This window comes from Otolemur garnettii, unplaced genomic scaffold (assembly GCF_000181295.1).
Source record: "Otolemur garnettii isolate 467f Iridium unplaced genomic scaffold, OtoGar3 scaffold00122, whole genome shotgun sequence".
Lineage (NCBI taxonomy): Eukaryota > Metazoa > Chordata > Mammalia > Primates > Galagidae > Otolemur > Otolemur garnettii.
The window spans coordinates 3463674-3476286 of record NW_003852517.1 but is presented as its reverse complement, the minus strand read 5'-3'; the positions used below and the strand labels follow the sequence as shown (position 1 = coordinate 3476286).

Here is a 12613-nt window from a genome sequence, read left to right as displayed (position 1 = left end):
GGTGTACGTGGCTGGCGCCTTAGCCGGTTGAGCTATAGGCGCCGAGCCAGATGGTCTAAAAATTAATATGATAGTACAGGTAGGTTGCTTCAAACTCTACAGAGAAGAGAAATGTAGAAATTCAAGGACACTATTAATAGTATTATTGTTAAAGTAGATTATGTTTGTAATATTTCATCATTAGAAATAATCTAGAAACATTAGAGATGGCTATGCATTCAAGAAAAATCTCTTAAGTGAATCTGGTAAATAGACACAGGATATTTTCTTTTGGCTGGGGCACCCAAGTTGACACCATTTTTTCCTATGCCATATTTTGTGGAACAGGTAAATAATGGACAAAGCATACCCCCTAAACCTGGCAGCTGTGTGTCTTCTTGTTATGACTGAAGACTTACCTAATATTCTGTATGTCTCTTCTTTGTTTTTCTTCCCTTCCCTCCTTTCTTCGCTCTTTCCTCTCAGAGATCTCAGTGAAGGTCTGGAATAATGGAAAGGATATAAGGGTTTTTTAAAACTCACCATCGTTTCTCCTAATGAGAAATTACATTAAAGAATGTTGTGTAGTTTGTATAAACAGGAATATAACTGATATTCTTTCTGGCCAAATGGGCTATTGCTAAGAATTCTAGCTCATTCTTTATGCTATTGGTCTTTTTATTTATATATCTTCTCTCCCTATAACCTCTCAAAAGTAAAGATTATATCTTAAATGATTATGTTCAGTGTTCCCAAATTCAAATACAGTGGTGGATGCTTAATAAACGTTGAAATGGTGAAATTTAAGTAAATCTTTACAGAGAAGAAAACAGTAAATAGGGCTGACCCTGATAAAGCTGGCAAGTCCTCGGAGCTGGCCATCAGGCATCCCCCATACTGCCCACAAAGTCACTTCCTGTGCGGTTACCTCCTGCTTTTGGGCTCCCACACCCTGTGCTACCCTTAGATTTATCATCCCCATGTGTGCATCCTATTCCATTCTCTCAGGAGACTCTCAGTGTGGAAGTCAGTAAACCAGAGATTATGGCAGAGCATTGATGAATGTTTTGACATAAGAAAGCATTGCTGTTCTGGGAACACAGCGGATAGGGCTTACATTTGTGGAGAGGGGTTGGTCATAGGAGGGCTTCTGAGAAAGGTGACTCCTAAAGTAATAGGCACAGAGAGAGCAGAAAAGGAGGACAGAGAAATTAGTATGATCACAGCCAAGTGCGAAACAGCATGGTTGGTGTTAAGGCTGAAAGCTGAAAGTAATTTGATCTGGAAGGAATATAAAGTTTGCTGAGAAGGTAAAAGATCTATAGGACTAGGTCTCAGCTATTTTCTTCAACTAGGATTATGAGTAAAGTTCTACTCTGGGGACATCGTTTAGGGTCAGTAGACTTGGTCTAATTGGCTGTCAGTTGCATATAGTAGAAGAATGCAGGCAGCCTGAATATCTTCTCGTCTCTCAAGACTCACTGATGCCCTGGTGTGGTCAATAGTAGCCCAGCTGAATTTTTTGTTTTTAGGTCCTCACAGCATCTCCCAGGCTTATTTGTGTAGGACATTAGTGGTATCACTAAACAGGAATGAATTAAATGGTTGTTACTTGAAGCTCCAAGACAGCCTGGCAGGGGAGGTCTAATTGGAAACAAGTCTTTCAACCTTCTCAAACAATTCCTTTAGTTCATGTCTTAGGTGTAAGGTGTTATTCCCACTCTCTATAGGACATATGCCTTCCAGTGAAAGTTAAGTAGTTTAGTTTAAGTCCTAGGGCTGAGAAGGCCTCAGTTGCATGACTTGAATATTTCTTGTCACTATTAGCATAGAGGAATTGTGCTTTGTATGTTCCCTTCCATCAAGACAGCACCTCCTAGATTTGTTTTTTAAAAAATGAGAGGAAAATCTGAGGAAGGAGCTCTCAATATTAGGTATTAGAAACACCAGCACTGACATGTGGTGATTTTCTAAATGTTTCCTCTGCAGTGTCAAAAACGCTATTTCTCTGCCTGGCACAAGCTGATTCTTGATCACAGGATTAAGCTGGGAAAAGCTGGGACCCTGTGTGACTGGAAGATTCAACTGAAGGTTCTGCGGGCCTGGAGGGACTACACCAGATCCCAGAAGTTGAAGCAGGAGACTCAAGCCTTGGAAAATGACCTTAGAGAAAAAAACAGGTACGATTATTTTTGCCATTATTATTTAGAAGTACTTATTTATTTATTTATTTTTTTTAAGAGACAGTCTCACTTTATCACCCTTGGTAGAGTGCCATGGCGTCACACAGGTCACAGCAACCTCCAACTTCTGGGCTTAGGTGATTCTCTTGCCTCAGCCTCCCAAATAGCTGGGACTATAGGTGCCCACCACAAAGTCTGCCTATTTTTTTGTTGCAATTTGGCAGGGGCTGGGTATTGAACCCGCCACCCTTGGCATATGGGGCTGGCGTCTTACCCACTGAGCCACAGGTGCCACCCAGAAGCACTTATGTTTTCTAGTACATTTCCCTCCTGAAGAATCCAGAAATATACTGTAAACATGCTGTTGACTGGAATCTTCTTATCCATTTATGAAATAAGATAATCACAGTTTTTCTATGTTACATCTCATACTAGAAAATTTTAACTGAAAATTATAAGCAAAGTTATTTGGTTAAAATATACTGATATACATGATTTTCTTTCTTTAAAGAAAACAAATATTAGATTTTTCCCTTGCCTTCTGGTATAGCACTGTACACAATTCAAAAGAGAGGGTTTGGTTTATATGCCAATAATTCTCATTGATAGAATTCACTGCCTGCACATAGAATGTTAATTAAGGACACAGAGAACATCCATCTGGGAGGGCCAACCTGCCAAGAGTGATTCCTCCTGCTATGCTGTCTTTTGTTCCACACCTTATTTAGAGGTTTTTGACATCTTTATACCAGCTCCCTCTTATACTTGTGAATGACACAAAATTTTGTCTTCAAATGAATATTTCTTTATTCCATCATCTTAAAATTAAATAAATTTCTTTTTCTCATTTCCAAGTTTAACTTTGCATTCTTGAATCAAAATCATAGATGTAGAAGGAAACATTTGTTTATTTGAGGGAGGAGGATTCCTGTTCTTGTGTGTAATCACTTCTCTACTGGCAATTCTAGCACTCATTCAAGGTGAAAAATGGAATGAATGGGGATATTGTTCTGCAGAAGGATATGGCACTCCCTGGAGCTGCACCCTGTGACAGCACCAAGGCCTAGAGACTGATGCCTGGGTCCTGTCCTCAGAGAACTCACAGTTGTATGGGAAAACAAGAATTAGATAATACAAGTATTGAATAGTATTATGAACTGAGTAATACATTCCCATCTGCTCCTGAGAACATGGCAGAGGAAGGTGATGCTGTGGCCAAAGAGGCTGCCCTAAAGAGTGCCAGGGAAGCCTTTATCAAGAAGATCTGGGCTCTTCACAGTAGATAGGACGTTACCAGGTGGAGGTGGAGAGATGGAGGTGATGGCATGAAGTATAGCCATGGGGATTGGCTGGAGATCATCAAGCATGTGTTCGTCAAGCTCATCAATTTCTAAAAGGCCTTGAGTGCCAAGATAGAAGTTTAGATATTTTTTGGTAAATAAAGATGCATTCTTAAAGGTTTTTAAGTAGGAAGGCAACCTAATTAATTTGTATTTACTACAGTATGCTGGGAGAAATCTTCAGTGAAAAAAAAAAAAGAGGCCAATATCGAAAATTCTCCATAGTTTTGTTTCTCAAATCACAGGACCTAGAGATTGATATCAGGAATTGGGGTGATAGCTCACTGAAAAAGGAATCGCTGACAGGATTTGTTGGATAAAGAAGGAAAGTGGAAGCAAAGCGAGTGAGGGCATAAAGTAAGTGGAAATTAAGATGTTGGAGTTAAAAGTGGCCTCTGAGATTTACATTCTAGGAGAAACTTGTGTAAGAAAAATCTGGAGAATTTAAGATTCCATTCCAATTAAACTGTTTAAATATAAAAGCACTAAATGGGGATTTCATAATAGTATGATGTGCCAATTTTTTTAAAAAAGATCTCAGAACTTTTTGTCTCATATCTGTGAATTATTTTCAGGTATCTATTTTTAAATACTCAACTTTTTTAAACTGTAGAGTTAGAAAATATTTAACTTATAATAATTTTTTTTACTATAAGCCTTCAGAGCAAAAAAAAAAAAAATCTAGAGCAAGAAAGCATCTCAAAGATTGTGTGTCTGATTTAGTTCTTCATTTTACAGATGATAAAAGAAGGCCCAGAGACAATAAGTGACTCTCTCAAGGTCACAGAGCTAAGAGAAGCTGGACCAGAACTATAGCCTTATCTCTTTGATTATGAGTCAGATACTTTTTCCTACACCTCACTGCTCCTCTGTTAAAACGAATAGCATCTAGGTCATGGCTTCCTCAGACAGCCATGTTTTTCAGTTATGGCAATTTACTTTATATTGGTGCAGATGGAAAATAAGAGTGGCAATTAACAAATGACAAGTCATGCTAGAAACAGATGAGGAAAAAGCATTTATTAAAAACAAACTTTCCTTTGTTCCTACAAACCCCTGTCTCTCTGTATGTTGTGCTTTGTTCTAGAGATTGTTTTAGGAAACTATGTTGGGTGGTTTTATTTATAAATGATTGGGATACTAAAGGTGGAGAAAAAGCACCAGGGGAGCTACTACAAGCAGAAACCAAGAAATTTCACGGGCTTGAGGGTGTCAGGAGAGCCAGCACTTTCTCTACTGTGCTCATCAGAGTTTCTCCCACTGCCTCAGTGGACACTGAAAAACATACTTGTTGAAAAATTAGCGAGTCAGTGATGAATGAAGAGCTCAGTTGCTTCCTTTCCTGTGACTTAGATAATGTTTTCTTTCTTTTTTTTTTTTTTTGAGACAGAGCCTCAAGCTGTCCCCCTGGGTAGAGTGCTGTGGCATTACAGCTCACAGCAACCTCCAACTCCTGGGCTCAAGCGAGTCTCCTGCCTCTGCCTCCCAAGTAGCTGGGACCACAGGGGCCCGCCACAATGCCCGGCTATTTTTTCTAGTTGCAGCCGTCATTGTTTGATGGGCCTGGGCTGGATTCGAACCCGCCACCTTAGGTGTATGTGGCTGGTGCCTTAGCCACTTGAGCCCCTTCACCATTGAAATCATTTTTTAGATGTCAACTGTGACCTCATCCTCCAGCTCCTGCATTCACATTTGTTCTGCCACCTGGGATTTCCACTCACTGGCCTGTGCCCCCTTCGTGGACCAGCCTTGTGGGCTTTTTTCTTTCTCCTCTTTCCTTTCTGTTTCTCCCACCTTCTCTTTGGAGCAACAGCAAATCCCTTTCTTCTTATTATTTATAATTTACCAACCATCTTTTCTTATTGAGCCTGTGCTCAGTCTCACTGTCATTCCAAGGGTTTATCATTTATTTCTTCTAAAAAGGTATCTTGCTTTCCCTAATAGAAATTGTAATTCCTCTATTTTTGTCTACCTTTTTTTTTTAAGGAGTTAAAATGGAGTTATAAAATTACAATACAACATTGTGATAAACTTTCAATATTAACAAATATTTCTAAACTCTGAGAATTTACTTACATAGGTAATGCAGCAATATTCTAGTAGACACATTACATTAGATTCTTTGTTTATGGTGGTGTTGAAATTTGGCGTTTTCTATTTCCTTAGCCTCTTCACTTTTGAAAGTTGGTTCCAGATCTACTCCTCTCTTCCTTCTTCCCAGAATTTATGGCCAGCCCTAGAAAATTTGGAACCGGCAGAGTTTGTTTCCAAAGTCCTCTGCCCGCCCTTCCTGAGCCCTTCATCCCTGGTTTCTTAGTTTTTTTCCTCTTGTCCTCTCTGCACCAGTGCTATGGTCCTTTCCTTGAACATGCTTTTATCCCTTCCCTCTGACCCTCAAGCCCCTCACTCTTCATTACTGTAATCCTCAATTGATATGTTATCAGTTTCCTTCAAGAAAATTTGGGGATTTGAAAGTATTGTGGCAGGCCAGTGAAAAACCTGGCCCTTTGGCATTCCTCAAACCATATCATTCATTTATTCTTATTCATTCATTCTGTTTAAAGGGATAAATTCATTCAGTCAACCAGCTTGACTGATGCTTACAGTATACTGGACCCTCTCCTAAGTACTAGGAATGGGGAAAAAAGGTATTAAACATTCTTGCCTTTTAGGAGTTTTCAATCTAAATAGGGTAAAGATTGTATCTAAATATTAAAAATAATTGCAACAGAAGACACCATTAGACAAAAACTTAGGAGTGACAGAGACTTTGGCTATCATGCATTATAATCCCCCCTGAGGAGCTTTTTATAAACAGGAGTTCCTAGGCCCCATCCCTGAAAGAGGCAGAATGCAGTTTAGTAGAAGAGGGCGTTTTTCAGTTTGAGGGAAAACTGGTGAACTAGTACACAGGCAGGCTTGTGTGGGAACAGTTAGGGGAATGTTCCTGGCTTGCCCAGAGGTGCGGAAGGGAAGTGAGACTGAATTGAAAATAGACTGTCAGATATTCCCATTCCCAGGACTCCTGATTTCAGCATTCTTTTGGGCAGTCATTTATGGCGTGCATCTGTTAATCATGCTCGATTGTCCTTCCCTCTGAGCTCGCCTGAGTATGCAGGTGAGCAGCCAGAAGCGGCGTAGCATCTGCAGCTAGTAAAGCTCCTGATATCTCTATCAGACAGCCAGGAGGATCAGATTTGCATTGTCTGGCTCACTTTAAAACTTTTTAAACAGAATTGTCTCAGCTTCCACCTTTTCCCTGGGGACTACCGGGTGTATTGAAAGCATGAACTTATTCCTGTCTGTTCCTGCTGAACTGGCTCATCCCAAAACTGGGATGTTCCTGTCTCTGCTTTTTTATATTCTGCATCAGGTTTCAGCACTCAGTCAGATCACTAGGATGTGGTTACTTATCATTGTTCATTCCCTTTTCAACAATTCAAGACCCTCTTTACATATCTAGTAATCTTGTCCTAAGAGCATTATTATCTTATGTGTGAGCTTTGTTCTATATTTTTATTTAATTAGATTCTCAAATTTTCTTACAGGACAGGCAATAAAGTAGGGCTTATCAACATCATTTTCGAGGATGAGTCTATGGCTTAGAAACTTTCAGTTGCTTATCCCATGTCCCATATCCAGTTAAGTGTTCAGATGTCTGGGTTCTAGAATGTGCACCCATCATTAAGTGTTGATGGCCTGAGGTGTTGATCCTAAGCACCAAGGTTCATACTTAAATTCCTATTTAAACTGTTTGCATTTTATATTCCCAGGTCTGCAGAGACAACCTTACTTTACATGCATTTATATAATTGTGATGATCAATTTATTTACTCTTGCTAGAAATTTCCTAATTTCAGCTTTGGAGCATTTGGGAGAGGCTGTTTTTCAGAAGGGAATTTTATGCCCTTAATTTTACAATGATCTGGACATTAAATCTGAAACCATTTGTTGAGAGTACCCAAGTAAACTCCATCTAACTACAATGTTAAGAAATTTAAATAGTTTTTCATTTTCACTTGTGGAAATTACCTCGCCGCTGCAGTATACTTCAAGGGAGCAGGAGTGGAACCAACCTTGTCTCTGGACCCCTAACTTCTGTGCTCTGCTCTTCCACCTGATTCCACAAATACAGATATTTTAACTATTTTCAAACCCCCCACATACCCATCATAGCATGGGCTTTAGGCACTATAGTAAACATACATTCTTTTACTTATATGGTCTTATTATGTTTACAGAAATATTTTTCTCTTTGCCTTTTCATAGTGTCCACATAATCTCCTCTCTGACAGTCAAAATCCAGTGCTGCTTTTGGCTGTTTATGTTATAAAAACATGAAATTAATATATAAGGTAAATTTCACACTCCTCCTTCCTGAGCAGATGGATGTAAATCAAATTTCACATTAATCAAACAGAGCAATGATACCGGATTTTTGACTTTGAATTTCCAGGCTCTTGGTCTCAAAGATTCAATGAGTGAATCGATGGACCACAGGGATGGACAGTAAGCTAGGTTTTATTTATAGAGGTATTATTATAGCTCTTACAAAGAGCCAAACCTTGCAGAGCAGGATAGGATAGGTTTTATATAAGTGTCACAGCTCTAACAAAGAGCCAAACCTCCTTGCACGGCAGGATGTAAGTGTCACAGCTCTTACAAAGAGCCAAACCTCCTTACAGAGTAGGGTATAAGTGTTACAGCTCTTACAAAGAGCCAAACCTCCTTGCAGAGCAGGATATAAGTGTTACAGCTCTTACAAAGAGCCAAACCTCCTTGCAGAGCAGGATGCAAGTGTTACAGCTCTTACAAAGAGCCAAACTTCCTCACAGAGCAGGGTATAAGTGTTACAGCTCTTCCTCCTCTGCTCTCTCTCCCTCAGGGGTCTGCAGCAATCTGCCGAGGTCTTTGCTCTCCTGCTCTCTCTTCCTTGACAATTTGCAATGATCTGCCCCTAGGCTCTGCTCAGGGGTTTATATACGGGTAGTCGGCCAATGAGCTGAAAGCTGAGCTGATTGGTCTATTTTTTTCTGAAAATAGACCAATCAAGAGCAGGATTGAAAATGGACCAATCAGGGATGCACTGGAGGAATGCCAGTGTTTTCCCCTGATCAGCCAGGTCTTTTTTGTTACTAGAGCCTCTGGTGGGAGAGGAAAGCTATCCCTTTGGCTCCAGCCTGCTGGTTTCTGTGCCAGTTGCTGCCAAGGCAGAGCCGGCAGGTCCTCTAGCACAGCTCTACTGGAGCCTCTGGTGGGGGAGGGAAGCTCCCCCACTTGCTCTGGCCTGCCAGTTCCTTTGCCGGCTGCTGCCACCAAGACAGAGGTGGCAGGTCCCCCAGCCCTGCTCTTCTCAGCTGGCTGGGGTGCCAATTTTCTGGTATCAGCAACATACATTTTCTATCCTGTGGAAGTTTATGACTTTTGCTTACTTGAATGTTAAAGGGTTGTTCATTTACTGTTTATACACTGATATTTTTGAAGCTTTGTTTTTACCTGTGTTGCCACATAATTTAACATTCTTATTCTAAAATTTATATTTCAAGGTTAATCTCATATTAGATATGCAATTTATTTCCATGAAAGTAAAATGTTATATATAAATATTGATCACCCATATTATACTTTTATTACAAAAGCCATCAGTAAGCCTGTCATTATTTATGGAGTACTTATCAATGTATCAGCATGGAGCGATTAAATATAATGAAATATGCTGCTGGCAGGTTGCTTATTTTTTAAAGAAATATAGAACAGATTAGGTGAGAAATATCTAAGTGCATATCTGGTAGTAAGAGTAAATATTGTGTAATGAAAGTTTGTTTCTATTTTATATACTTTTATTTCATATACAGAGTGGCAGTCAAAAAAGGTTTAAAAGTCACATAAATATGTAAAAACTGTGGAAACATTCTCCTGATTCTCTAAGAACTTTATGATTTTCTTGATATGACCCAGGAGATTTAAGCACTATGTATGTTTAAAGAAATAGGTGTTATAGGGAAATTATGCAAGTCCCCTTTACAAGGTAAAATCAAGTATGTGGATAATATTAGATTTTAAACCTGAAAACTGATCTCTGATGCCATATAACTAGTTCTAAGCTCACAACCCACTTCCTCGGGGGCAATAACCATCCACTTACAGATAGATCTCAGAGATTCCCAAGTGGCTGCAACCAAAGTGCCTCCTAATGGAGGTTCCCACTGGAAAGGGACTGTGGCTGGCAGTGACACCACTTCCTAGCTCCACTCAGTCATGCCCCCTAATGTTTATAACGTTTCCAGGGACCAACAGGAGCTCTTCCTTAGGAAGGTAGATGATGAATAAGTTCCAGGAGAGCAAGTGCCTTGCCTTTGTCTTTCATGTGTGTCCAATGTTTAGCGGGTATCTGCTCTAGGCACATTCAGGTCGAGAGTTGCAAACCAGCCCTTCTCTTCAGCATTCCTTTCCCTGACTATATCTTTTCACAAGATCTACCCTCATGGTTTTACTTTAACTTTTATAAGTCTTACCTTGAATTACTGACAATTCACTTGTTAAATAGTATAGTTTTGTTCTTTTTTCTTTCTCCCAAACCTCTGCCTTTCTTAGATTTCATGCATAGCTGAATCTCTCTCAATTATGCATTTATCTTTTAAAAGTCATTATTTATATGCCTATTATTTTTGCTTCTTCCCCTCCAAAAGCTGTCAGAAAGTATTTTACGGTAATCCAAAAGTTTAATATGTCTTTGTGACATGATAAAGCAGAGCAGTTACTCTTTTCTTTTTTAAGGTAATGTCTTGAGCTGCCAATGCCATCTATGAGGAGAACCTTTATACTGGGGAATTTCTAAAGCAATTCCATTTATCTTAATATAAAAGGGTAAGCTGGAGCTAAATGGGCACATTACTGAGACGACTTTGGACTTGTGCTTTATTCATATTATCAATTAACAAAATATAAATGCCTTCTTTATTTTAATGGAAATGTTTTTTTACTTAGAAAACAACAACTGGCCACTGAGTACAACCGGAAACAAGTTCTCCGACACTGCTTTACAGAATGGCAGCATTGGCATGGTGCAGAGCTTCTACAGAGAGAGCTGGCTCGAACAAAGGAGGAAACTAGGAAGAAAATGGATGAGCTGCTGAAGGCAGCATCACTAGGGAAGCTCAGTGCAAATGCATCATCAGGCATCGCTCTACCTGAGGAGGCAACAGCTGTGGTGGCTCCACCGGTAAGAAATGGAGAGAAATGCACTGTTTTTCCATTGTTTGACCATCCCGCTTCTTAAGCACTTGCCTTTGAGCTTTGCATTCTAATAGCTAGCCATTGTCAGAATGCCTTGTCTAGGCTATCACAGAGCTGCTACTGTGTACAAAGTTTACCTTTCAGGCAGGGTCAGAGAGGGGTCTTAAAACATCCAGGTGCGGCAGTGCCTATGGCTCAAAAGAGCAGGGCTCGGGCCCCATACCAGAGGTGGCGAGTTCAAAGCCAGCCCCAGCCAAAAACTGCAAAACAAACAAACAAAAAAAAAACAGGTGAAATGCTCCTTTGGGAACAGGGTGATAAAGCACAGGATTTACAACCCTTGAACTCCTCTGTTTTGATCTTTGGACATTTCTTCTCTTAACTTGTGACATATAAGAATTTTAGAATTTTAAAATATTTGTTTTTCTAATAAGAAAAGTCATATGTAATAATTTTAACAATTTGGTAGGAAAAAAATCACACAGAATAAAAGGAAAATAGCCTATAATTCTATCATCTGTAAATAACCACAAATCGAATGTTCAAGTACAGGGTGGCCATAAAGTTCGTGTACAATTTAAAATAGCACACGGTTTTAAATTGCACACGAACTTTATGGCTGCCCTGTATAACCATAGTCTTTCTTCTTTGCAAGCATATGCAAATTTGTCTCCTTAATATTTTATTTAGCTTTTAAATTTTCTTTAGTCAGATCGTTGAGGAAATCCAGTCTATTGTAATTCAGAAAAGGAAGGCCATGAGTTTTTCTTTTTAATGCTGATGTAATTATTCTGTTTTTCTAAAAAAAAAAAAAAAAAGGTTTCTAGCATTTTTCAAATAACATGAAAATTTTCTGCATCACTACATATACTTTTGCAACAGTAGTTCTTAACTGAGAGTATATCTCAAAATCAGACCTACTAAATCAGAATTTCTGGGTGTGTTGTACTTGTATTTTTTTAAATTTCCACAGGTAAACCTAAGACATATCCCCTGGTTAAGGGCTACCATTCTGTGCCATCATTTTGAAATGACTATGTGATGTGCTTTAATGAAGCATAAATCAGAATCTGTTTAACTCCTCTATTGCTGGACTTTAAGTTGTTTCCAATTTCTGATTATTGTAAACAATGTTCAGTGAACATCCTACTAGCCAAATCTTTGCACACATCCATGATGCTTTACTTAGGTAATACCTAAAAATAGAATACATGTTTTATTTTAATCTTAATGTTGCTTCACTATTTGCATTTGCTTGATTACTAGTGAGTTAGACATTTTTATGTTGGATATATAGTCATGAGCAAGAATAATGATATTCTGGTCAATGACTACGTGTTTAGTGGTCCTGTAAGATTATAACAGAGTTGAAAAATTCCTGTCACCTAGTGACTTCTTGGTGATCCTGACCCTGTGTAGGCCTAGGCTAATGTGTGTATTTGTATTTTAGTTCTTAACAAAAAAAGCGTAAAATTTTTAAAAGAACCTACAAAACCTTCTAAAAATAAAAAAAAACTTAATGAATCTAAATCTAAAGAAAAATATTTTTGTACAGCTATACTCTCATTTGTGTTTTAAGCTAAGTGTTACCACAAAAGAGTCAAAAAGTTAAAAAAAAATTTAAAGTTTATAAAGTAAAAATGTTATGGTAAGGTAAGATTAATTCATTATTGAAGAAAAAATATTCTAAAATTTAAAATGAAACCTGATGGCTCATGCCTGTAGCATAATGATCAGGGTGCTGGCCACAACCCGAGGCTGGTGGGTTCGAATCCAGCCCTGGCCAGCTAAGCAACAATGACAACTACAAGAAAAAAATAGCCGGGTGTTGTGGCGGGTGCCTGTAGTCCCAGCTACTTGGGAGGCTGAGGCAAG

At 38.9% G+C, this 12613-nt stretch overlaps 1 protein-coding gene across 1 annotated transcript in view; it reads left to right on the top strand.

Annotated features, from left to right (window-relative positions):
* CCDC191 (coiled-coil domain containing 191) overlaps window positions 1–12613 on the top strand; it is an 86493-nt gene that overhangs the window by 34841 nt on the left and 39039 nt on the right. The window contains exons 8-9 of the mRNA XM_023517822.1: window positions 1969–2159; window positions 10490–10724. Coding sequence (XP_023373590.1) covers window positions 1969–2159; window positions 10490–10724 — 426 coding nt within the window. The remainder of the gene's footprint in view (window positions 1–1968; window positions 2160–10489; window positions 10725–12613) is intronic.